The 27,984-nt window shown below is 41.2% G+C and overlaps 1 protein-coding gene across 2 annotated transcripts in view; it reads right to left on the bottom strand.

The window, feature by feature from the left end:
* LOC5564282 overlaps window positions 1–15,074 on the bottom strand; it is a 33,020-nt gene extending 17,946 nt beyond the window's left edge. Inside the window, exons 1-2 of one of the 2 annotated variants that reach the window (XM_021852701.1) lie at window positions 14,645–15,074; window positions 3,315–3,776 (exon numbers count right to left, since the gene is read on the bottom strand). In XM_021852701.1, the coding sequence (XP_021708393.1) occupies window positions 3,315–3,733 (419 nt within the window). In that variant the 5' untranslated portion in view covers window positions 3,734–3,776; window positions 14,645–15,074. The remainder of the gene's footprint in view (window positions 1–3,314; window positions 3,777–14,644) is intronic. The other variant, XM_021852700.1, reaches the window with a different exon arrangement.
* Between the last annotated feature and the right edge of the window lie 12,910 nt (window positions 15,075–27,984).

Raw genomic sequence — 27,984 nt, 5'->3', positions numbered from 1 at the left:
GAGTAATCGTGGATCAATAAATGAAAAAATCGGCGTAGACATTATAGTAGGCTTTCTTGTAAAAATGTCGAAACGTTTTTATTTTCATAAGAAGGAATCAGTGGAAAATTGGAAAAGGAAATCAGTGGAAAGGATTTGTTTTCAGAGTACATAATCTCTGTGTAAATCCCCGCAGTTTTTTTTTCAAAAACTGGAATAAATTTTTAGAAGCGTTGGTTAATGGACAAAATTCTGAAGAAAATCTTCTAAGCATCCCTTGAATTGATGGTAGTATTGCTAGAGGTAAGATGAAGAACTTGTATCACGTCCGTCGCGTAGTAGTCTCTGAAGGTTTCTCTAGAGTCTCTAGAATTTTGCTCCAAGATTCATGACAAGCAGATTGAAAAGTGACTTTAGCGACCATTTTGATTAAAATAGCGACTTTAAAGACCTTAATAAAAAAGGGACCTGCATTGAAATAGTGACCAAGAATTTAAAAATATCTGCTCAACTTAGAAACGTACTAATTTTTGTACCTATCGTAAACTATGCTCTTTTCCTACAAAGTTTATTATTTTTGTCAAACAGGCGGAAAAAAAAATTGCATAAAAATTGGAATGTTTTCAACTATGTTGCAAATGCTTATGAACGAACCCAACTGGAACTGTATTTGCCTTTACCTACTTGGCAATCTTAAGTTCTACTTCCTTGTCTAAACTAGCGTTGGGCAAATTTGTCCAGAACATCGATGTTACTGAATCGATTCACATTTGAACTGCCGAATCGATTCACCGATTTAATCGAATCCTTTGAATCGATGTTTTCGAATCGATTCGAATCGGATGAAAATTAAAATTTATAAAGCTTGAAATGAAACCAAATGCATCTAATTCGATTTCAACATCTTTCAATCAAATAAGTTTCGAAAATCAATCGAACAGACTTACTACTTCAAGATAAATTCAAAATATGGTTTCTTTTCCACAAACTCATAAATAAATATTTCACGAATTCAACAAAATGAATCGAATCAAAGAATCGAATGAAGAGAATCGATTCATCTGATTTTGAATGCTCCAAACATCGATTCAAAAAATCGATTAATCGGAAAGCAAACATCGATTTTCGGAACATCGATTCAAAATCGCCCAACGCTAGTCTAAACATGTTTTATGCTGAATAAATAAAAATCATTAAAAACTATTAAATCATCATTATCAACTAACAGTTTGATAGAAATTTTTAGTTAGAAAAGATTTTGAGTCACGAACACGACATATTGTACCATATTCTACCATGTATTACTGTTTCAAAACAACTTCCTTGAGTGTAGCCTAAATTCCCTGGGAGTTCCAGTTTTTTTTTCTCCAGGTTGAATAATATTCCCTGATTATTCCAGGTTTTCCATTTGTTCAGGTAGTAGGGTGTCTACTTATTTATTAAGGCATTATTTCGGAAATTTCAAGAGAATTTCATTTGGTGATCCTTTTAAAAAATTCCTTTTTGATTCCTCCAAGAATTTAGCTTAGCTATTTCTCCAAAAAATCAATCTGAAGTATTTCTAAGGATAACCCTAGAATTTACTTCAAAGATTCCACAGTAAATATATTCAGGAATCCCTCCGGATTTCTTCGAAAACTGTGTAAAAACTCCTTTCAGAGTCTTTGCAAGATCCGCTAGAGTAAATATTGGAGAAATCGGTTAAAAAAAGTGTAAAAAATCTCTGGAGGTAGTATTTAGGAAAATTTTCAGAGTTGTCCTAGTGGAAATTACTGGAGGTAGTTGCGTCCCTAAAAACAATATCTGTGGAGGAACTTCTTAACAATTTTCAGAGAATAAATGGAGAAAATCTAGAGGAATGCCAGGAGAAGTCCCCATAAGTATTGCAAAAGAAATCTTGGAATTAGAACAATTCAAGATTTTCTTCGTGGAATCTGGGAAGGAGTTCCTGATCCTTCCTGAAGCAATCATATACCATCAGCTTGGCCTGTGTCTCTTCTTATTGCTCTATATCGAGAAATGAGATAGCTGACTCGCTCGCCAAGGTATAGCGCCTACATTTATGACAGACAAATCGGCTTCGACGATTATTTTTTACAATTGCTCGTCAGCACGCTTTGATCAGCTGGCAACAAAAATGGGATGCGAGAGACATGGGCAGGTGGTTACATTCCATTCTCCCGCTGATATCGAAGAAACCGTGGTTTAGGGGTTTGGACACAAGTCGAGAATTTATCAAGGTAATGTGTCGCCTTATGTCCAATCACTAGTCTCTAGGCTCACATTTTTAACGAATAGGACTCACAGAGAGCAATCGCTGCAGCTGTAGTGCAGGCTATCAAGACGCCAACCATGTGGTATGGGATTGCCCCGAACACGGTTTTGCCAGATCCGATTGATGTGAATCTCTCAGGGTCCAAGCGAAACTAGACAAGGAAGACATTAGAGATGTTCTGGGTATGCATAATCTTGGTTCGTTTTTGATTTTTTGAAGCAAGCTGGAATATCTGTTATACTCCATCATTCTTTGATTTGTTTATCATTTTTACTTTTCTTTTGTACATCTCGTCCGCATCAAAAATGTTTTTGTATTGTTGAAGCAACAGTAATATTTGTTATTTACATTGTCCATTAGTCCTCCCTACTTGTTCGAGTATCCACCTCGTTTCCCCCCTGAAAACTAGTTTCGTTGTATCGTTACAGTTGATCATCATGTCCACCATTAGTTGCTGAGCAGCTAGAACTACATCAGCACAATGCTGCTGAATGTCTAAACGCCAACGTAAAATACCTCAAATCCAGTCCCATCCACTGTTTTTTTTATGTAACACTTAACGTCGGCCAAACCGCGAGTACTTCGGTTCCCCAAACTAACATAGACTACTAAGTTAAAAAGATAATATTGTGAACAATCATGAAATGAATTCGGCTCCGTAATGCCTAATGGCACATGAGCCTGTAAGTGTATCTAAATATGTCTTTGGAACTTTTAAAACTTTGCACCAGGGTTCACTGCTAGCGGAAAGGTTAAAAAAGTGACTTGAGAAATAATTTTGGATATAAAAGGTCGCGTAAAATTATTTCGTTTAGAGCCTTGTATAAAATAGTGACCAAACCTCTAAAAACAGTCCTGTTACCAGCCCTGGAAAAGGTGCTGCGAATGCACCTTCAATATTCGCAATCTAATGTCGCAAATTGCCTCATAACTCTTGACTTTGCTCTTTGTTCCAATTTTCCAAAAATAACTCGCGCACAAAGAGCACGGAAATGGCAGTATGGCTTAGCGCAAGCGAATGATCCAAGCCAGGGACTGCGATAGGTGGGAATGTACTTACTGTAGACTAATGTTGCTGCCGGCATGTTTCTTCTTGCTGTTAACCCCAGCGTCATCGCGGACTTCATCACGTGCTTCGGTAACATCACCCAATTCGCGTTTAGTTTGTTTGGGTTTATTTTTCACTGGTTCCACGCCACTTGGTTTGCCACTCTTGTCCTCTTCGTCGTCGTCATCCTCTTCGACTTCCCCTTCCGATGAACCACTTTCCTCATCTTCCTCGTCACTTGCCTCTTCATCTTCTTCGTCTTCCACTTCCTCCTTGTCGATGGGATCCTTTTCCGGTTCTCCGGGTTTCATTTTCAGATGACCGGCCTTTGGCGAACGGTCTACAAGCGTCCAACTCTCAAACTCTTCTGCACTCAGAGACGCGGCGGAAGAACTTTCTTCGCCGGCGTTGTCACCTTGTTTTGTGTCCATCGCATTGGACAGTTCGAACACGCCAGAAACGGCTCAATTTGAGCTGAAACGAGAGAGTGAAGAACGGAATAACCAAAATTAGGAGGCATTAATTTTGGGTGTGAGAGATACGACGACATTCGTGATGAAATTCAAAAGAAGATTTTTCGCGAAATATGGGTAGGCTGTCAATAATTGACTTGAAAGAATATCATGAAATACAAATTGGTCCAGGAATTCATGAAAGTAAATCTTCAGGTATTCTTTCCTGGACGAATATCTGGGAAAAACACTGGAGTTCTTGATGGAAATCCCATATGATTTTTTTTTTGCAAAAAAACATGTACCTAGAAGCTAGAAGAACTCATACAGAGGTTCGTCATATTCCATATTTCATATGGAATTTCAACAAGTATGTCTCGAGATATTACTCAAAACTTCCTTCTAGGAATTTCTACAGAGTGCTAGTGTAACTTCAAGGATCACGTCAAGAATTCATTAAAGTCAGTAAGATTTTCACAAAAAAAATTACTATGAAGAATTCATCAAAAATCCTAAGTGAATTCATAAGGACTTTGTCACAGATCAAGGATTAGTCAAGCTAATAATTACCTGTCCAACATAGAACACTTCACTGTAAGTTTTTCATCAAAACACATCCTCAACAACATATAAATCATTTTTCAACCTTTTCATATGGGTTAGCTCTTACAGAAGACCACAGTAAGAGAATTAAAAAAAAATCGTGCTCAAAATTCTCTCTCTATGAAAAAAACTCTGAGCAAGACTTTTAAAAATAAACGCAATGCAAAAAACTCACTTTGTTGGTGGCGTCGTTCTCGTCTAGCGGTCGGCGTCACCGGCCTTATCCTAAACAGATCCTCGATATCTCGCAGATCACGCACGATATGCACTACTCGATCGCAACAAGGGATGCGTTCAACTCGAAGACGCAAGCTATACTAGTGTGCCGCGTGCTTTCACATTGCAGTGATCTGTTTCTAACGTTATTTGCATTTCTCTGTTCGGGTTTTCCTGAACGATTGGTTGAATGGACCCTTCCGAAGCAAGTCAACGGACAGATTCCAGACTGGACGGTTTCTTTGTTCACCAGCTGTCTCCTGGTGCAGCTTGGGGGTGTGTAACCGGTGAAATAGAGGCGTAGCTGTGGGCAATCGAAATGCTTTCGACCGTTGTTTTACTACCTCCGCTGATGGACTAACATGCTTAGCTGATGTAATATGGAGCGAGTCTAAGTTTGACATTGGTAAGGATCGACACAGGTGTACTCCACTTTCGAAATGATGTCCAGGTGCAATAAAAGGACAATAATTCGATACAACTAGCGCTAGAAACCGTTTCACTTGAGGTGGAAAACGGAGTTTACCTGGCACATACAGTATTGGACAGAAGAAAGTACGCAGTGGTTTGATTGTTCTGAAATTATTACTACAGCTCAGAAATAACATGAATTTCACTGAATTGAAAAATGACAACATTTGAATCCAAGCTTTTGAATTATTGAAAAGTACTCATTTTGCGAGAAAATTCATATCATTATTCTGGAAACATTCGAATTGCAAATTTGTGCAGATGGCATATTGCTCTAACTATATTCATTTAAAAGTTACTTTGTTTCTAAATTTTGTCTATTTTCGACTTAAGCGGTAACTCAAAACGTTGTTTATGAAATGCTCTGAATTCGGCTTTGCGTTCCAGCTTAGCAAATTTGAAGTTACAGTCAATTGTCCCTTATTCGATATTCGTTATCTCGATATCGAGTTGGAGAGCCATAGTAAAAGTTGGTTTTCATGGCTACCTTGATGCTCCCTTGGATCGCATTTGCACTGGTTTCGTGTTCTATAACTTGATACCTCCCTAAATCGATGGTTCCTTCAATATCGAGTTATAGGGAGTAGACTGTACTTTCAAAAAACGGTGAGAAGTTTTGGTCATTTTGTGAAGAAAAACGGCTAATGCGTTTTTTATTCTGTCACGTACTGCAAAGTATGTGTGATCATCATAATTCCATTGAAATAAGAAATTCATATAGAACGGAACAGAATAAAATACGCATTGATTGTCTTTCAAATAAAACCTCTATGAGTCGATATTGAAATGACCATCCACTCTTGGAAATATCAAGCAATGGTATAGAGGCGCCTTTGTATTCAAACTTTTCAAATACTGCACCAACTCCATATTTTTCCACAACATGTTCAAACATAGTGTGTTAATTTTTAAGTGCGTAGTAAACTGCCCATAACTGCAAAACTGTCACATTCGACATTTTTTGACAAATTGGAGTTAATACCATAAAGAGTCATCAAATGATAAATACTTTCGATCAGCTTACTGAAATCTGTGACTCTGTGAGATTGTTCTAGACAATTCGAAAAAATACCAAGTTGTTTTGTCACATCTATATAAATAAAAATGGAGTGGTGTTTGTATGTCACGAAATGGCTTGAGAACGGCTCGACGGATTAGAATGATTCTTCCATAGTTACGTCCCTGAAGTGTTCCGACGTGTTTGTGTATATAAAAAGCAAGGGATATTTAACGGGAAAGTTGAAAAAACAGGAGTGAACGGAACTTCCATTTTACACGGAGCGTTCCATGGCGTTTTTCAACAGCCTACTTGATGGCAAGACGAAGTTTGCCGGGACCACTAGTTGGTAATAATAATCGCAAAACAGTCACATTGAGATTATAAATGTGCCGCGCAAAGTAATGGCAATGAAATTTCTATCAGAATAATTTTCTGACATTTCACCTAGTATGCGATATGAGTTGTACAAAATATTAGCCTCAAATAAGCATCCTCCCATACTGCCATAAATTGCATACTTGGTATTCCATTTACTCAATGCCTACTTTTGTCATATTTGTAACTATGCAGTTATGGGCAGTAAAGTACAGTGCTGTTCTGAATAATAGCAGCGCATGTCTATTTTCATACAAAATGCTCAACTTTGGCATGCTGTAGTTTTGTTCCCTTTCAAGCAATAGAGTTGAAATTGAGCCCCTGCTGGAAAGTGAGATACTAGGTGTAATTGTTAAAAAAATAAGAGTTTTAAAAATTTGAATTTCTGCTTGACATTAAAATTTAAAATTTTTTATCACTTACCATTTGAACAATCTCCGCCTACTTATCAGACGTACACCTAAACCGACAATTTTTCAAATATTTGTAGAAAAAAAATTTCAAAATGAAAAACTGCTATTTTTTCGAAAAAATTTAACTAGTGTCTCACTTTCCGGTAGGGACTTAGAAAAAATTGAAATTTTGTAGTTACAAAATTGATACTACTATACTATAGCACAGAGAAACTATAGCATGCCAAAGTTGAGCATTTTGTATGAAAATCGACATGCGCTGCTATTATTCAGAACAGCACTGTATATATTCAAAGGTGCATTATGGATCCGACAGAAATAAGGACAACCATTTTTTTAAATAGATTTTTTCTTAATCTCCAAGTGTCGCGTCTAATTTTTGAATAGTGCACTGTGTTTATAAACATCGTAAGAATGCAGCGCCACACATGCCATTATGACAGTTATGTCGGGAACGAGTCACACGTCGCGTGTTGCAGACGCGCGTTCCGATTTGGTGGGCGCGCGACAATATGTTGCGTTGAAAAAGGTGTTGGTTAGAAAATCCATATGGGACAGTTATGCTTTTATGGGTAATGCAGATTCTTTATACACTACCCGTCATAAATACGGACACACTAAAATAAGTATTGCAACACTCAGCTGAATATTGAATCACCCTGAAAAGTTTAGCATCACCTCAAAACAGGTAAATTCATATTGTTATATCTCGAGATCCTTACGACTTGCAAAGAAACGATCTTCAGCAAAGTTGTTCAGAAGGAACGCAGTTGCATTGCTTTTGTGTTCTGTAACTCGATATCTCCCTAACTCGATGGTCCCTTCAATATCGAGTAAGGGAGCGATGACTGTATCTCTTATGGATCACAAGCTAGAACTAGTTTAAAATGCTCAATTTCACAGGCTCACTAGCGCCAACTAGCGGCAAAATTGCGAACCAAACTATTTGTCTTCCGGATGTCCTTGACTTTCTGAACAACTTTGCCGAAGATCCGAACTTTCTACCTCTTATGGATCACAAGCTAGAACTAGTTTCAAATGCTCAATTCCAACTCAACTCAATCGAACTTTCTATCTCTTATGGATCACAAGCTAGAACTAGTTTGAAATGCTCAATTTTACATGCTCACTAGCGCCTCCTAGCGGCAAAATCGCGAACCAAACTATTTGCTTTCCGGATGTCCTTGATCCCCTAAACAACTTTGCTGAAGATAGCTTCTTTGCAAGTCGTAAGGATCTCGAGATATAGCAATGTCAATTTACCTGTTTTGAGGTGATGCTAAACGGCTAGTAGGCGAATTCCGGCACGTAGAAACGAAAATTTTCTTGTCGGTGTGGTATGGAAGAAAATGTCTTCTCTTCGAAGAAAATGTACACCGGAATTCACCTACAGGAATCATGTCTAAAGAAATAAATGTTACCTATCGACCAAAAACGTATAGTAATACAATTTTGGGTTCTTCTGAAATCTAAATCCTTTCGTTTCAAAAACAGATCAAAATGTAAAAAAAGCATTTTTTTACAAAATGGGACTGTTCCGGCCAGGACGACTTTCCCTACGTTGTGTTTAACGGTTTAACGGTGTGGATGACGATTCAAATGAACTACGAATAACTTTCACTCCACTACTGATTTATTACTACCGAGAGGCAGCGTGCCTACTTGGTGGGGAAACGAGAGAAACTACAAATCTTACATTCTAATTGGTGCGCCTTATATAGGCGCACAGTACGGACATACAATAATTAAATTATTGATTCTTTTACCGCGCACGCTGCTCTAAATAGTTTGGCGCCAACTAGAGACATACGCTGCACGTTGGATGAGAGCGGAGTACTCCAATGCGTCTGATCAATGGTACAATATACAGCAATCTCCATGCACACGCTTCTTCCGTACAGCAACCAGCGATGATGCTTCTGATGAGCGCGAACATACTCCCGCCCGAAAACGAATATTTGGAATTTCGGTTGAGAGCAGCTTACTGTTGGCTGGACAGGAGAGAACGATGATGATGGTAGTCGACGATCAGCGCAGATTCACTATACACGGAGAAAATGAAGTACTCAAAAGTGAGTTCATTCCACTCAATTCGGGGGGTTCATGCGTTAACCTAATTTTGAGTTTTGTTGAGTTGTTTTCATTTGCAGCCATGCGAAAAAATACCTAGGGTAACGGTCGTTTTGTCCTAATTAATTAAATGCACAGTGTGACCAAGTCAAAGAACATGCCAAAATGTAGAGAAAAACTTTCTCTACGAGATAAAAATGCCCATATAGTCATGTAGGATCCATAAAACGTCGAAAATAATTGAATTGTGAAGCACTGTTTTTCATTATTTTGGACACACCAATACATTTTGGACCCTCAAAGTATATATTTTGGACCCCCGACATTTTTTATCGTTTGGCGACAAAGCCCACGACACTGGTTGTATAATATGCTCGCCCATAGTCTAATCAATCGATTAACAATGGAAAACTGTAGACATTCTACGGTTTTAATTAAGAAAATTGAAAAAAGTTTTTGTTTACATTTGAAAAATTTCTGACGGCTTCAATTTATGTGTGTAAAGTGTTGTAACGATTGCATGGATGAACCAATGGATCATTGAAATAAACTAAACGGCCGCTATGGAAAGCATAGATAGCGCCACCGTAGCCTTGTGTGTTTGGCACAACAAAAATACTGTCACAATGTTAAATCCCATATACAGTGGCGCCTTTGTTTTGATGTGGTGAGCACTTGCAAAAACTACCTTCAATGATCCATTAAATTAAATTAAATTAATTTCAGATAAAATAAACACAGTTTCTATGTACAAACGGTTGATGCAAGTGCGGAATAAATAGTCCTATTTTTCCAAACGGCATGCGATTTGAATTGGTCTTTCGATGAAAACTGGGAATTATGCAGGAAAATGGCCCAGGGGGTCCAAAATATATAGAGGTCCAAAATATATTGGTTACCCTACTGGTTAAGTTATTTTCACCCAACCGGCAGATCAAATAAGGGCCCATTCACAAATTTCATAACGCTGAAGGGGGTGGGTGGGTGTCCTTAAAATGTTACAGCTCATACAAAATTCGAAAAATATTCATACAAAATGCGTTACGAGGGGGTGGGTGGGTATCAAAAATGGCCATTTTCGGCGTTATGAAATTTGTGAACAAACCCTAACTCGACTACCAGTACTATGCCACTTACTCAAATTTGAGGTAACGCACAAAGCTTCGGTTTTTGGGTTGTTTTGCTCTTCGCTCTCTGACAATAATAGAAGGAGCGAATGAAATAGGGAGAGAAAAACAACTCAGAAGTAAGTTAAAAAATACTCAAATATGGGTTTTCCGTTTTCTCCGTGTAGGTAGCCAACGGGGTGCTTCGGTGGATGACTTTGTTGAATGGATGGTTGGCTTGCTGTGGTTGTTCGTTGTCGTCCGGTTGAAGCCAAGATCATCGGCTTGCTTGGTTGGCTTTACGATTGGACGATGTGATTTTGAGATTCGAGGATGCCTTTCTTCGAAGGGTGCGGACGGTGGACGCTGGGAGTCCGACGGATGGACGCTTTAGTTTGGATGGACGCAGGGGTTCAGCAGGTGGACGCTAAGGTACGGATAGACACAATGGTCTTACAGGGGGACGCAGGGGTCCTGTTGAACGGCAGTGGTCCGGGACTTGGACGGCAATGGTCCGACGGGTGGACGGCGGGGTCTGGAAACGATATTGGCATCCTTAATCCTCTTCTGATTCGGTGATCCTGGTCACGGCACCAATGTTTCGACCAGGACGTCTTCTCTACGTTTACTTTAACGGACGACAAATGAAACGAGCGACTTTTACTGCTAACGGTTTATTGCCACCGAGAGGCAGCGTGCCTACTCGGTGGGGGAAACGAAGCAAACTACAAAATCTTACAGGCTAATGGGTGTGCCTTATATAGGCGCACAGTACGGATGGATACAATGTTCTATTCAAATATCACGCTGGCCCTCTCAATAGTTTGGCGCGCAGTTAGATTGGCGTCAACTAGAGAAGCAAGTGGGTGATCAAAATGCTGTGAATTTTTCACAGCACAAATTTCAAGTTATTTCCAAGATGCGGTAAAAATTTCAAGCTCAATTGTAACTCTAGGATCCAAGATCCAAGTCACCAAACTTGGTCATTTTGCATGGAAAACGTCACTGCATTTGTCGATCACTTTATGTATGTATTCAAAATAAACTGTGATTGAAAACCTCAGTCAGCAGAGCTGTTTTTTCCAAAGTTGCTGATAAATCTCAACATTAGATTAGTTATTTCTAATGTCTGCTACGTTTGCTGTCATGAAATTTCACTCAAGAGGCTATTTATAATTCATGATGCTAACGCAATCATTTTTTGCTGAAAGGTTCATATGAAGGTTTGAACGGCTTGCGCATGATTGGTATACACACAAAGTGGAATAAGAAAAAAATCAGCAATCACAGAAATAGAAGACCGTCTTCGTGACTTTCTCTCGTGGTGAGTAGCGAATCAGGCCAGGCATGTGACTCATTTCCAATATATTTGAAACGAATATTCCATACAAACTTCGAATTGAATGCGCCAGCTGGGGGAGCAACCAAATGAGTTGAAATTTTGAGAGAGCTTTTTTCTTACCGTAAGACATATATCTAGGGGGTGCCCGTTAAGTTTTACAACTTTTTTGTTTAAGGGCCAGTCTACTGCCCATAACTGTATGTTTGTCACATTCGACATGTTCGACAATTTCGAGTTAATACCATAGGGAGTCATCAAATGATAATTTTTTTCGATCAACTAACTGAAATCTGCGAGATTGTTGTCACATTAGTAATTGTAACCGCATAACAGTCACATTGAGATTATACATGAGTCTCGGAATCTAGTAAAAAAAACTTTCAATCAGAATTTGCTAAACTAACTCATGAAATAATTCCTCGTGCTTCTAAAAGCAAAACATAGATGACAGCAGGGAATGTCTGAAAACTCAGTGCAGTGCCAAAAACATGCGTGCCACTCAGAAATTGATTGTGCGTCTCTCATTCTTTGCGAGTAAACTCAAAGCAAGGCGCAGGAGACAATTTGTTTTTGTGCGAGACAAAGCAAAGCACAATTTCTACTCTTTCAGTCTTTTTCGTGAAAGCACAAAATCCACTCTAGAATATTTTCAACAAAGTATGCTTTGAAAGCGGACATGCTTAATATGTGCTTTGCAAACATTTATCGTTGTGGATCTTGACATATTTGGTAAAATCAGAAACATAAGGTGGTGACGAATTATGTTCAACGTGTTTAAGAGTTTCGACAGGCACATATTAATGAAATGAATTCAAGTGAATTTGTTTACGCGTGTACGGAGCACAAAGAGTGAAAATGAGACAACTCGATACCATGCATCCCAAAACACATTGCGAGCCAGCACTGCCAGGGTGCAGTCCAGAAAAAAATACTCCTGCACGTATCTTTCGAATTTTGGGTGCTATCTCGCACGCGTGTAACACCGAAAGAGATTTGAGTCGCACCCCATCCCTGGATGACAGAAGAGTCTAAAGTTCCTGGAGGAATATTTGATAGAATTCTCGGAGAAATCTCTACAGATACAATCGTTTGAAGAAATCTTTGCAGGATTCCTGCAGAAATTTTGAATATAATTTGAAATTCTGGAGAAGTGTTTCTAGTGGATTTTTTTCAATTTACAAACCGGACCCTTTTTTAGCCGAGAAATTGAATTTAAATCTGATTTTTGACTCCACTTTTACCCACTGTAATGATGAGGATACAGTGACCGGCGAAAAAAAAGATCATTTTGCCATTTTTCATATAAAATGATCAAATTTGGCGACTTGGATCTTGACTCCTAGAGCTCCGATTGATCTGAAATTTCTACCGGCACTAGAAAATAACTTGAAATTTGTGCAATAAAAAAAATCACACCATCACACACTTTGAAATTATCGTCATATTCCCATATTGAAAGAAATGTCAAAACTTTGGTTTTGATATATTTTAAATAGTACATATGAATTTTACAAAAAAAATTGTTCTACATACTTTTTGCCAAAGGGTACACACTTAAATTATTTCACCGACCTCAGTAGAACGTTTCGCCAAAAACCCAACAGCTGAGAATTCGGTAATCTTCAATGCCGAATCTCGGTACTTATTTTATCGAGATTTTGGGAATCAATTTTTTTTTTGCCAAAGTTCTCGGCGAACTGTTGGGTTCTCGGCGATTCCTTTTAAATGTGTATATTGCTCTAAATCCTTTCGTTTCAAAAATACAGTGATACCTCCATGAGTCGATGTTCCATGACTCGATATCGACTCATGGAACCATAGTAGAAACAAAATTTCATGGTTACTATTGTGCATTCAGATTAACTTTAGACCGAAGCTCATAAGAGAAATGAAATATCACCGAAAGTTCACCGAAGTTCGGCGTCGGCATTCTACCGAAGTGCTACGCCGACAAAGGCAATCCTTATGCGTCGGCGAAGCACCAAATTAGAATGCCGACGCCGAACTTCGCCGAAGTTTTGACTGCCGAACTTCTAATTGTCACTCGAATTGTCAATATGATGGTCCCTTGAAACAGCTTTCCAAAGGATTGCGGTTCCATGACTCGATATTTCCATGAGTCGATGATCCCTTCAATATCGACTCATGGAGGTTTCACTGTAGTTCAAAATGAAAAATTAGCATTTTTTACAAAATGGGGCATTTGCGGTAAAATGATCTTTTTTTCGTCGATCAGTGTGTCTTTTATGTTAAATTGTTACGATTCATGTAAAAGTATAAAATGGCCACACAAAAAAGATGTACCGTTCTGTCTCAAATTCCGAACATGGTTCATATTCCGGACAGTGACGATTTTGAAGGTTAAAAGTAATATTTTCAATACTTTTGAATATCGAAGACTTGTACTGTAAAAGCACAGATAAGCAAACGTAATAGCTAAAACAATTATCAATTTAAAACATAGTCAAGTGAACATTTACGCCAAATGCTAAAAATAATACTTCATTTGGCCAACCGTGAACTAGATTACGGTAGTGAGCAAACGTCAAACTCGAACAAAATGAGCGCCGCGAGTGGCCCGTCGTCCAACTACTAGATATTCGAATTGGGCGCTATTCTGCTGTCCGATGAAAATAATCAGAGTGTTACGTCTGTTTGCCTGTGGTAAAAAAATTGATCATTTGGGGGAAATTTTTGAGATTCAATTAAAAATCACTGTTTGAAGTCGAGTGTTCGAAATTTGAGACAAAACGGTATGCGGAAAGTTTCAAAAATTGTAAATCCTGGATACGCCTATGTACCTTTGAGTTTTCCACAGGATATTCAAAATGCAAAAATTCTCGCATAACCTGTGATCTCGCCCTAAAAGCCATTGGTAACCGAGTGTGTAGCTCCTTCTTTCTATACAAATGAATGAACCAGGATGAAAACTATCACCTTTGGGAGATAGAGGAGTATCTCCTCTTCATCGTAGCATTGTTGAATAACGTGTAAATCCTTTCGTTTGCTCGCTAACAACAAGCTACACACTCGGTTACCAATGGCTTTTAGGGCGAGATCACAAATTATGCGAGAATTGTCATTGGTTAAGCAGGCTTTAAATTGCTAACTGTGGAAATGCTCATGGAGCAGATTAGATGCAGGCTCTTTCTCAGTAGGGTCGTACTGTCACAACACCGAAATAGATGTACGATAAACACCACGACCGGAACGATAGAGTTATCATTGTGTACATTTGCGTCATTCTTTAGATACTGACTTAATTAGCACTCATTACAATCGTCATTCACGTACCAACCTTATCAAAGTTGCACCACGATGAAACAAATTACACCACTGCGACGATTTGAACTTGAAATTTTCGATCCCTTTTTGTTTGCTCACGAGAATTTTGCCCAGCTCAGCTGGCTCAAGCCAAACGAAAATAAAAACACCACTTTTCCCCGATTTTCAGTCCAACACTGCGTCGTTCTTTTTATACACTTTTGTCATTATCCATGGCTGGAAAACTCATCAGCTACTACGATTTTGATAACACAACGGCGCACCTAATCCACTCATTGATTTTGGTTGCTTCGTAAAAATTGCACATCAAAATCTTACAAAACTGAAACATTCAATGCTCTTCGCTAAATTCGAATTCGTACGACGTCAAAGCCGCAATGAAACTTATTCCACATCCAAACCAAGCGACGACAGACAGCTTACCAACATTGATGACAACAGCGTCGTCGACGTCGTCGCCGTCATTGAGAGCGCGTGTAGCGACGCGACGAGTGGGTGGTGCAGAATTTTGTTTTGTGTTTACGTCGGTGCGACTCGATTGCACTCACACAGCGACATTCGTGTGTAGAAAGATCTAAAGAAACTATTCGTTATCAAACGTCAACATCCCACCGCAAAATCGCTAGTGTTTGGAGGTGATTTTAACCTCCAACTTGACAAATAACCTCCAAATCATCACCTCTAAGTTAGTTCTAATACCCTCCGTTATATGAAATATGGTGGCGCGTCGATCATCGCAAGTTTATCGTTAAACAGTCAATAAGCAATTTAATTTAGACTCTTTAGAAAGATCCGGATTGGGAAGGGAGTAGCTAGAAAATACTCCACATTTTCGTCATGCATTTACATGTCTAGCTAGTTATAGCTTATGAATGAAGAAAATGTGAGTTATTCATTGCAATTAAATTAAACTGTACTCTGAAAGTTTCACATAAAAATATTTTATTTTCAATCTGTGAGACTTTCAGGAGAAATTTACTAGAGTATATGAATTGTCCTCCAGTGACGGGTATTATATCGGTACAGTAGGGTAGAGTAGTATGAGTACTCTGGTGGCCAGTGGATGAAACTGCTGCAGTATTTCTTACAGTCTCTCGTAGGTAGCGTAATTGTATAGTCGATGAAAGTCGATCATTAGACCTGTTCGTTTGCGATCATAATTGTATAAAATCTGCACAAATTTGGGTTAAAAAAAGTTACTTTGTCTTGTTGAAATAAACTAACGACAACCAAAAGGCTATTCCTTCATACCGCAGGCTACTGACTGATATCGCTACCACGTCAGCACCTCTCTTTCATTCACTGTCTGGCAGTGTTGCCACATTTTTTCCGAATCTCATCTGTGTTTTCGGCTGAAAAAATCTTTTTTATCTTAAGTCAACCTCCAAAAATCTTGGTAAAATCTGTGTCGCAAAAAAATCCAAAATTTTAATATTTTAGATCAAAAAGAACCTTTGCAAACGTATTAGGGAGCCGGATCAATTTTGATTCACTTCGGCAGTGGAGTTTTTTGAAAACTACTGATCCCATATTTTGCCATAATATGAGTCGTATTGAAGTGCTCCTTGTTGACAATTCAGCCAAGAAAAAACCCCCATGCCTAAGAGAATCCTGGAAGTGTCTCTGCACCCTATGGCTGTTTTGGCATGTCAAAGATTTTTAATTTTAACTTTTTGTAAGTTAAAGATGCATAATTGTTTCTAAAAAAAATCGAAATATTCAAGTTTTTGAGAAAACTAAACAGAGTAATGGCATTTCTGATTTGTATACTACTTCACGACTAAAAATGGGTGAACCAACGTGCGAGGTTCGATTTTTGACCAACTTCGCCGTGTCGCGAGTCTAGTACACGAAATATACAGTGATACCTCCATGAGTCGATGTTCCATGACTCGATATCGAATCATGGAACCATACTAAAAACACAATTTCATGGTTACTATGATGGTCCCTAGAAGCTGCTTTCCAAAGGATTGCTGTTCCATAGCTCGATATTTCCATGAGTCGATGGTCCCTTCAATATCGACTCATGGAGGTTTCACTGTAGTACTAAATTCGTTTTTTTTATCTACTTATAGGTATTCTACTAAACAGCTCGAAGATTTATTATCTTCAGATCTTGTTGTACCTGATCAAGCAACCTCGTTTGCTTCCCCGCCTTCTTGTACCAACCGGATTCGACGCGAACATCATCTTTGAAGGGTTGTTGTCCGGTAGTCTTGCAACATGCCCTGCCCAACAAACTCTTCCGGCTTTCGCCACCTTCTGGATACTGAGTTCGCCGTAGAGCCTAGCGAGCGCGTGTTCATTCTTCGCCGACACACACCGTTCTCCTGCAGGTCCTCTTCCAGCATGGTCCATGCTTCATGGACCACCGATCTTATTAGCGTTTTGTACATGGTACATTTGCAGTTCCACGTACCGAGTTTCCAATCGCAAGTCCATTTCTGTCGCTGTGGTCTTTGCCGATTGTTCCGGTCCGTATTCTCTCGTTGACGTTCCTGTGCTGGGGTATTTTTACGGCTGGCTTGCAGGGCCTGACACCAACCCCCTAGATTTCCGGAGGACCATTCCCCCTATATGTTCGGAGGACCATAGTGCTCAGTTTAGCTTAGAGTCCTTCTCTGGCACTCGGACGATGATCAGCCGCCCCTGACATGGGGAACAGACGCTGTTGTGAGCCGCTCCTAACATGGAGTACAGTCGCTCAAGGTTTGCAGAAGCAAACCCCCCCTTCCCTGTCAGCATACGACCAAAGTTCCCACCGGGGGTTGGTTACCCGATCTTCCCCAAGGTTACTCGTACCCCGGCCAGTACCACGAGGAGGTAGGGATAGGAGTTGCTGGGCAAGAGGCTAAGGACCACACAATGGGGTCTATTTTATTCCTGTAGGTACGCGAGGTACCAATGGTACGCCATGCCCAGCCATTTACCGTGCCATGGTACATGCACAGAAAAAAATATTTAATTTTCAATGTGATGTAAATTGAAGTCTACTGTAAAAATAAACCAAATTCGTGTGTTGTTACAGCATCATGTAAATTTAAATGCATATAAATTTAATTTTCAACTAAAAATGGTTGAATATTACATGATCGTGTAAATTTAAAGTGAATTCAATTGAAAAATAATGGATTGGTCGTTGAAATTTAGGTTTATTTTGATGCTCCAAATATGTGCATGAAAATAAACGTAAATTTACAACATATTTTTAGCTGTGTGGTACATTTGGTGCGGGGTTGAATCTTTCTCGATCCCAGCTTCTTCTGGAGCCCATAGTAGGCGAGACTTCCACTGATGATGCGCCTCCGTATTTCACGACTAACGTTGTAATCAGCTGTTAACAAGGATCCGAAGTAGATGAACTCATCAACCAGCTCAATAGTATCCCCGTCTATCGTAACACTGCATCCTAGGCGGACTCTGTCGCGCTCGGTTCCGCCTATCAGCATGTTTTTTCGTTTTTGACGCATTCACCACTGTAGGGAATAAGATTAATAATGAAAATAATGTTTTAAGTTAAATAGGATCAATCACAGTAATCGAGAAAATAACAGATCGCAGGAGTCGAGCATATAATGACAAGTTTAATAGAGCAGTCTTAAAAGAGATCTTGGAGAGGAAAGACCTGAAATTAAATTATTATTGAAATACAAAAATGTTCTGTCCATTGAAGTCCCTGACTGGTAATTGTTCGTGCACTAAAAATCGGAAAATCTCACTGAAGCTACAGTTGTCCAGTCAGCCGTCTATCCTGATGCGCGTCTCGCTGTCCGTTCGTATTTCAAGCCTATAGAGGTCCCTGTTCCGTATGTTATCTGTTGGGCTTCAGTCAGTTGAACCATGGAAGGTCACTACAACCACCAGGCCGACTTTTGTCGCTTCACGTTTCAGGCGGTTGTACTGGTCTTCCACCGTTCCAAATGTTCTGCCGAAAATATCCATATCATCCGCGAAGCAAACAAATTGGCTGGATGCTGTGAAAATCGTACCTCGGTTTTGAACCCGGCTTCCCGCATGACACCTTCTAGCGCGATGTTGAACAGCGGGCACGAAAATCCATTACCCTGTCGAAGTCCCAGGTGTGGTTCGAATGAACTGGAATGTTCGCCCGAGATCTTCACGCTATTCTGCACACCGTCCATCGTTGCTCTTAGGCAGCACCCATTTATTACGTAATGCTAAAATTGGGAATTTTTGAACCCCTCCTCTCCCTCCGTAACGGTTTTCGCGTGGATTTTTTAAAAAATTTATATGCGCCCTAACACTCGAGCCTACCCCCCCAGCCGTACCTAATTTGTGGACGCCGCCTCATTAGTTTGTGAGCTCCCTGGGAAAGCGGTACTCGTCCATGATTTTCCATAGATCCTTGCGGTCGATGCTATCATAATCCGCTTTAAAATCCCTGAACAGGTGTTGCGTTGGGACTTGGTATTCACGGCATTTTTTGGAGGATTTACCGTACAGTGAAGATTTGGCCCGTCATCGAGCGGCCGTTAATGAAACCAGCTCGATAACTTCCCACGAACTCGTTTACTACAGATGACATAAGACGGAAGATGATCTGGGATAACACCTTGTAGGCCGCATTTAGAATGGTTATCGCTCGAAAGTTCTCACAATCTAACTTGTCGCCTTTCGCAGGCCATATTACCCATTCCTTCCTCCCGGTAGCAGTTCTGTTCCCAGATTGTGTCCATTAGCCGGTGCAGACAAATGGCCAGCCTCTCCGGGCCCATCTTTATGAGTTCAGCTCCGATATCATCCTCACCAGCAGCTTTATTGTTCTTGAGCAATGTCATCCTTAACCTCCCTCAAAGTGGAGGCTGGTTGGTTTTCAGCGCCTTTCATTGCCTATGCTCTCAATGCAATTCGGGTGTTCGTCGAAGTGCTGCTTCCACCTTTCGATCACCTCACTCTCGTCTGTAAAAATACTCCTATCTTTATCCCTGCACATCTCGGTTCGCGGCACGAAGCCGTTGCGGGATGCGTTGAGCTTCTGATAGAGCTTACGTGTTTCTTGAGACCGGCACAGCTGTTCCATCTCCTTGCACTCCGTCTCCTCCAGGCGGCGTTTTTTCTCCCGAAAGAGGCGGGTCTGCTGTTGCCGTTTCCGTCTATATCGTTCCATGTTCTGCCGGGTCCCTTGCTGCAGCATGACCACCCGCGCTGCATTCTCCTCCCCCAGTATCTGATTACATTCCTCGTCGAACCAATCGTTCCGTCGACTCCGTCCCACGTATCCGACGTTGCTCTCAGCTGCATTGGTGATGGCTGCTTTCACTGTTCTCCAGCAGTCCTCAAGGGGCTTCATCCAGCTCACCCTCTTTTGGTAATGCAGCCTCAAAGTGCTGCGCGTATGCAGTTGCGACATCCGGTTGCTTAAGCCACTCCAGGTCATACCGAGGCGGCCAACGGTATCGTACGTTGTTGACGACGGAGAGTTTTGGACGCATTTTAACAATTATTTAGGCTGTGCTGGAAGTAGGAGCTACGAATGGCCATATTCTTGGAGGCGGCGAAATCGATTAGTCATAAGACGTTTTCGGTCGTCAGCCGGTGGGCGCTGAACTTTCCAATAGTCGGTCGTAACTCCTCCTCCTGACCAACCTGAGCGTTTAGATCTTCAATGATGATTTTAAAGTCGTAGCTTGAGCAGCTGTCGTACTCGCGTTCGAGCTGCGCGTAAAAAGCGTGTTTGTCATCATCAGTGCTTCCTGAGTAAGGGCTGTGCCCGTTTATTATGCTGAAGTTTAAGAACCGGCCTTTGAGCCTCTACTTCCACATTCTCTCACTGATCGGCCACCACCCGATCACGCGCCTCTGCATATCACCCATCACTATAAAAGTTGTTCCCAGCTCGTGTGTGTTGCCGCAGCTCTGGTAGATGATATGATTACCTCTAAACGTCCGCACCATCGAACCTGTCCAGCACACATCCTGCAGCGCTACGATGCCAAAGCTGCGGATCTTCAGTACATCGGAGAGTATGCGAGTACTTCCAATGAAGTGAAGAGAGAGATTTGCAGTTCCACGTACCGAGTTTCCAATCGCTTGTCCATTTTCGTCGCTATGGTCTTTGCCGATACTTCCAGTCCGTATTCTCTCGTTGACGTTCATGTGCTGATGTGTTTTAACAATTGGCTTGCAGGGCCTGACACCAACCCCCTAGATTTCCGGAGGGCCATTCCCCCTAAATGTTCGGAGGGCCATAGTGCGCAGTTTAGCTTAGAGTCCTTCTCCGGCACTCGGACAATGATCAGCCGCCCTTGACATGGGGAACAAACGCTGTTGTGAGCTCAGTCGCTCCTAACATGGAGTACAGACGCTCCAGGTTTGTTGCAGGTGGCAGTAATAATTAAAAACCGACTGGTTTGGATGACTAATGCACGAGATCCAGGGGCGCCTTTGAACGGGATTTCGATTCCTTGGGAAAAGGCGTACGGGTGCTTTTACCCTTACAGCAGCACTCGCAGATTTCGTTTGCTTCACATTTGCGAATACGCAAACCGTCGACCAGGTGCTTCTTCTCCATTTGAACGATGGTATTGGGGTCACGATGCCCAAACTTCCTATGCCATTCGTGTATGCAGCCCTTCGGATGATTCCCGTCCGCCAGGAGGATGACTTCGCTTGGTTGCTTCATGTAGTACAAACCTTGCTTGAGCGTTGCTATGGCAGCGGTTCGGTTGCCATGCATCCCCCGGCAACCGTTGACGTCGAAAATAACAGGTTTGTTGCAGGTGGCAGTAATAATTAAAAACCGACTGGTTTGGATGACTAATGAACAGAGACTGAAGAAAATTTTATTTGGATAGTTTAACATGATTGCTTTGATTAATTTGAATTTATTCTAGGTTGCTTCGTTGCACGTGATTTGGATCAACGTACAACAAGGTTTGCAGAAGCAAAAGCAAAGTTCCCACCGGGGGTTGGTTACCCGATCTTCCCTAAGGTTACTCGTACCCCGGCCAGTACCGTGAGGAGGTAGGGCTAGGAGTTGCTGGGCAGGAGACTAAGGACCATACAAAGGGGTCTATTTAATTCCTGCAGGTACGCGAGGTACCAATGGTACGCCATGCCCAGCCATTTACCGTGCCTGGACAGTTTGGCATAATTTTGACAAAATTCTCAAATGAAAGCATTTCGTGTACGTACAGAATCCTCTGCAAATTTCTCAAAGAATTGTTGTGTCTTCGAAAAATGAAAATTTATTCTTACTTGATACTTAATGGGCTACAATTCGCTACGTTGAATCAGCGCCGAATGGATGAGTCTTCTGCACTCGGTCTTGGGCAAATCGCTTCCAGTCGCCCTGAACTTTAAGTGCCCTTAGCTCCTCCTCAACTGCAAAAGCTCTCGTGTGTGCGGTCTACCACGAAGTCGGCGGCCACGTCCGAGTTCTCTGTTGAATATTATCTTTTCTTGTCGTTCTTCCGTTCTTACGGGCAACGTGACCAGCCCAACACAACCTGTCGTGTTTAATGCGCTTGACAATATCCACCTCTTTATACACTTGGTACATCTCGTGATTCATGCGACGCCGCCAGATGCCATTTTCTAGTTTACCGCCAAGTATTGTTCCCAGCACTTTACGTTCAAACACCCCGAAAGCTCTTCGGTCGACTTCCTTCAATGCCCATGATTAATGGCCATATAGGTGAACCGGAAGGATCAAAGAAAATTTTAGCGTTACGCAATAATTGGACGCTGCCTAACACACCATTTGAAATGGAACATAGTTTCTCAATTTTTCATCGATGTCTGGTATTGGGTGCTGTACGGTACAGAGACTTCGTTCTGTGAGAATGGGTAATTGTTACAGAATTCTAAACTTATCTAAAACAAATGAAGATCATTGCCTGGTTTTATTTGATTTCAGGGAAGTTTTCAAAATTTGTGTGTATTTCTGGACTTTGGTTCATCGTACAATACTGTTTCTGATATTTGCACCGCGGTTAAGAAGGGTTGGACAGGTCTGTCATATACAGAAGCTTGATTGGAACGGGCATGGTAAATGGACAATGCTTGAGGAGGACTTTCAGCACTATGAGTTTTTGAACGCTGTGTGCTTAGGACCATCGCGTCGGTAGCAGTATGAAATCGGTGTATGCAGAAGAAGAATAAATCACGAGTTGGTGCACCACTTTGGCGAACAGTATCCAGAAAGTTGTCATGGATGTCAGGACCTTCCGAGGCCCTAATAACGACTCGGATCATTATCTCGTTGTAGCTTAAATTCGGGTGCGGTTATCTAGCGTCACGAATTCCACAACAAACAGAACGCTGCGCTTCAACATACAACGCTTGTCGACTGATGGGGTAGCTGCGCAATACCGTCAGCAACTAGACGAGCAGTTGGGAAGAATTAACGTTGCTGGAGACGTCCACAGCCTGTGGGACCCTATCCACGAAGCTGTGACAACAACGGCGCGGGAAGTGATCGGAACTGGTCAGCGACGAAGACAAAACGACTGGTTCGATGAAGAGTGCTAGAGAGTGACAGACATGAAGAATGTCGCCAGATGCCGTATGCTTGTGGCCGGTACCCGACAGAACAGAGAGCGGTACAGGGCAGCGAGAGCCGACGAAAAACAAATCCACCGCAGAAAGAAAAGGCAGCACGAAGAAAGTGTGGTAGCAGACGCTCAAGAAAGCATTAACCGGAATGATATGCGGAGATTCTATGCAACGGTCAATGGTGCGCGGCACAATACCATACCAATGCACGCCATATGCAATGATCGAGAAGGGAATTTGCTGACCGATAAAACGGTGGTGGCTGCCAGGTGGTAGGAGCACTTTCAACAATTGTTGAACGGTAGAAATGGAAATGTAGCGAAGAACAGGATGAACATAGATGACGACGATCAAGCTGTGGGCCCACCGACAATAGGAGAGGTTAAAAAGGCTATCAGCGAGCTGAAGAACTGTAAGGCTACTGGGAAGGACGAGATCCCGGTCGAGCTTCTCAAGCACGGAAGCGAGCAGCTTTACCAGTCGATCCACCGAGTACTTCTGAAGGTATGGGAGGACGAAGAATTGCCCGCCGGCTGGTTGGATGGCCTCATCCGCCCTATCTACAAGAAAGGGCACAGACTGGAGTGTGCCAATTACAGAGGAATTACCCTGCTGGATTCGGCGTACAAAATTCTGTCGCGCATCCTGTTTAACAGACTGCGACCGCTCGAGGAGTCCTTCGTCGACGAATACCAAGCTGGTTTTCGTGAGGGCCGTTCGAAAACGGACCAGATGTTTAGCCTGCGAATGATCCTAGACAAATTCCGGGAGTATAACTTGCAGACTCACCATCTGTTTATTGATTTCAAGGCGGCGCACAGTGCGTTGCTCCATAGACAAGAATCAAATTTCAAATTATTTTATTCGGCGATAATAAGTATCCACAAGTGTTTATAGATAACATCGGCTATTGAAACGTGTATTTATAAGATTAATAAAGCACTAAAACGACTACAACAAGCGTCGAAAGTTACAGTTGTCGGAGTAGCAGAAAAACTAAATTTTGTCGAATGTTTCCAACATTACTTTCAACTAGTACGGAGGGTGTTGAAACCAATCCATTCAATCAAAATTTGAAAGAGAACATGTTTGAAGGTTGGTAAAGTATATTTGATGGGATAAGCACACCAATTTCAACTTTGAATATGAGAAATCGATGAGTTGGCTATGAAATCATACTTATGAAATACTAACATGTACATGGTTATCGATTCAAAAAAAGTTCCACCGAGTTCCACCCTAAATCACTCACAGACATGTTTCTCAGAGTGTCCTCTAAGAGGTCTGAAAGATACAGCTGCAACTCCCTGTAACTCTTCGAGATTGTCAACTATTTTTCGGTATACACCTTAATCAGCATAAGTATGAAAATAAGTTGTTTGTGATAAAAAATCCAAAACTCTCGCAACGCTATATGGTCAAAGCTGAACCAGAAATTACACCAGAGCAAGTTTAGGTTCAAAATAATATATTTTAAATGAAGTTTCCAAGATTTTATTCAAATTTTATGTTAAAAACTGGAAAAATTTAAAAATATGCGCTTTTTTGCATATAGGCGTATAAGTCACTTTTGCATCTACTAGTGTGAAAAGACATATTTGCAAATAACTTCTTACATCATTATAGGCAATAATAGTACAAATTACAAGGTTTTTCTTGGAAAATAATGGAATTGACGCTTAGGACAGTTTTGTGATTATGCGTATACTATATGTCATTTATGCAAATTGCAGCTCTTTTGACCAGAAAAAACTTTTCCTTTCACCTTGGCTTAAAAGGCTTGATCTTCCAGTTTTGATTTTTGTCCCGCATCTCCATACATTCAACGCACTGTGCGGCGTACGACTCAGTGAAAAGAAATGAGCTTTGGCAGATAATGTCTAGAAATGGTTTTCCGGCGAAACTAATTAGGCTCTTACGTGCTTCGCTGGATGGTTCGAAATCAAGTGTTCGGATCGCAGACGAGGTGTCAACCTCGTTCGTGACGTTAGACGGATTGAAGCAGGGAGACGCACTTTCGAATTTACTGTTCAACATTGCACTGGAGGGTGCTATTAGGAGATCTGGCGTGTAGAGAAATGGCACTGTTATCACAAGGTCGCACATGCTCCTTGGCTTTGCGGACGATATAGACCTAATTGGAATTGATCGTAGGTCAGTGGAAGAGGCCTTCCTGCCTCTGAAGAGGGAGACAGCGAGGTTAGGCCTGACTATTAATTCTACCAAAACGAAGTACATGGTTGCAGGTAGAGATAGAGTCAGGCATGGTGGTGTAGGTGCTGAGGTAGTGTTTGATGGGGATGTGTTTGAAGTTGTTGACGAATTTGTTTATCTTGGAACACTTGTGACATGTGACAACGACGTTTCCCGCGAAGTGAAAAGACGTGTTGCGGCTGCGAATAGGGCCTTTTACGGACTACGTAACCCGCTTAGGTCCCGCTGCTTACAAACGGAAACAAAATTATCCCTGTATAAAACATTGATTCTTCCGGTGGCTCTCTACGGGCACGAAGCGTGGACGTTGAAAGAGTCAGACCGGAAAGCTCTCGGTGTTTTTGAGCGTAAAGTGCTGCGGACAATACTCGGTGGGAAACTCGAAAATGGTGTGTGGCACAGACGCATGAATCACGAGTTGTATCAATAGAAATATTAGTTGTAGAACGCTAGTGGCGCTGTTTTCTTAAAACTGATTTAACTAATTATTATCTTTGATTATTATTTTTCATTAATTGATCGATCCCACACAATAGAGGATGATTTGTTTAGGCCTTTGACACTTTGAAGCCCGATGCTCACGTTGTCACATCGCAGCAAACTAGATGTTGGTCATACGAACTGCAGCGACATTAGCATTCTTAGGTTAATGCTTCTACTGTTGTATCAAGTGTACAAAGATGCGAATATTATCAATCGTGTAAAATACGGCAGACTTCAGTGGGCTGGTCACTTAGTGCGAATGTCGGAAGAAAGAATTGCGAAAATAATATTCAGCAGGGAACCAGGTAGAGGTCAGCGGCTTCGGGGAAGACCACGAATACGCTGGCTGTACGCAGTGGAAGGACCTGGCGACCCTAAACGTTCGAGGCAACTGGAGAAGTTTCGCCCAACACCGACGAAGATGGAGCTCTACAATACGCCCGGAAATGGCTACGCTGTAGGTATCAAGGTAGGTATCCAGAAAGTTGCTAAGGCTGGAAGGGTACAATGGGTGTGGCATTAGACTGATGCAAATTTTGAAGTTTTTGCTCCACTATGCTTGAACGATGTCAATTATGATGAAAATGATTCTCCCAAAATTTGAAGTGATTCGGAAGAAATTTGGTTGTGCACACGCTATTTGTAGTTTATATGGAAATTACTATGGAAATGACAAACCTTTCGTGTTCAGTCCTCTAACTGCTCGTCATAATAATCTATGGAAAAGTGAACACACTCATCTCATGTGAAAACTTCCCAGCTACATCTTTGCCGAAGACTACATTTCAATAGGACGTAAGGATAATTTGTTAGTTTTGATAACAAAGTCTAAATCATGCTGAGATGATCATTCAAATACTTTCAGAGCAATACTGCCTTTTTGCTGTAGAACATAGTAGCCTGGATTACTTTGATCTATTCTTCCCGCCAGGAGCACCACTGTTGCCTGCCGAACAGTTGGTGAAGCATACTACATTCAAACCAACTTTATGATGATGGATAACAATTTATCCTGAGGTCCAATCAAAAAGTGATCTTCGGCAGCTTCGGTAGCTGGGAGGATTTCACATTAGAAGAATTTGTTCACTTTTCCATAAAATATTATGACGAAGAGATAGAGGACTGAACACAAAAGTTTGGCGTTTTCCATAGTAATCTCCATGTAAACTTCAAATGGCGTGTGCACAGTCAAATTTCTTCCGAATCATTTCAAACTTTGGGAATATGCTATTTACCATAAATAAAACCGTTTGAGCATAGGGGAGCAAAAATTTCAAAATTTGCATCACTCTAGTGAGGCATGTTGTAAGAATGCCGGACAACAATCTCGCAAAAATGGCGTTTGTCTCGAATCCAACGGGTACAAGACGCAGAAAAGCTAAAAGAATCGACCAAGTGAAGCAATATCTAGGAAACGTGGGACTTTCGAGAAACTGGAGTAAATAGGCGTCAATGCAGTAGATGGGAGATACGTTGTTACGCAGAGTCCTGAGGAACATTTGACCAGAAAAATTGAAAAAAAGGTTCAGATTTTACGACAAAAGATAATGAAACTGTAGGAATAATGAATTGATTCTAAAACAGCCCACTGAAATGCTTCATGCCTAATTTTCGGTCTAACTCATCCATATGTCTGCCATGTCCAAATCACAATTTAATTTGAATATTTGCTAACGCTCCAATTACTATGCTTCGCAGAGACGTGCCATTTCTTTCGTATTAACATTTCGTGCAGCATTCGTTTGAATATCGCAGCCGTGCCGCATCTGCTGTGATCATCATTAGAGTCAGCGCACGAAACGAGGACCTCGAATATGGGACGATCTTTTCAAATAACCCAACCTGTCTGAGTCCCGAAAAGGGCGGCTTCCCCACACGCAACCCATCAGAGGCTAGAAAGTCTAAATGATAGGTGGACAGAAGTAAAAAAAAAACAACGACCAATGAGAAATCGCCTTCGTTTAGCCAGACGTACAATTTTCTTGGGAAACAATTAATAGAATTAAACGAAAACGATCAAATGAATGCAACCAGCCAAACCAGTGACCAGAGATTGGCGCTAATCTCTATCTGTCCGACGTTTCTCTGTATCACGGAACGTACCAATTTCCGACAGGGACGTTGTGCGATCA

This window comes from Aedes aegypti, chromosome 3 (assembly GCF_002204515.2).
Source record: "Aedes aegypti strain LVP_AGWG chromosome 3, AaegL5.0 Primary Assembly, whole genome shotgun sequence".
Taxonomy (NCBI): Eukaryota; Metazoa; Arthropoda; class Insecta; order Diptera; family Culicidae; genus Aedes; species Aedes aegypti.
Note: the sequence above shows the minus strand (reverse complement) of the source record. Positions and strands in the feature narration are given on the sequence as shown.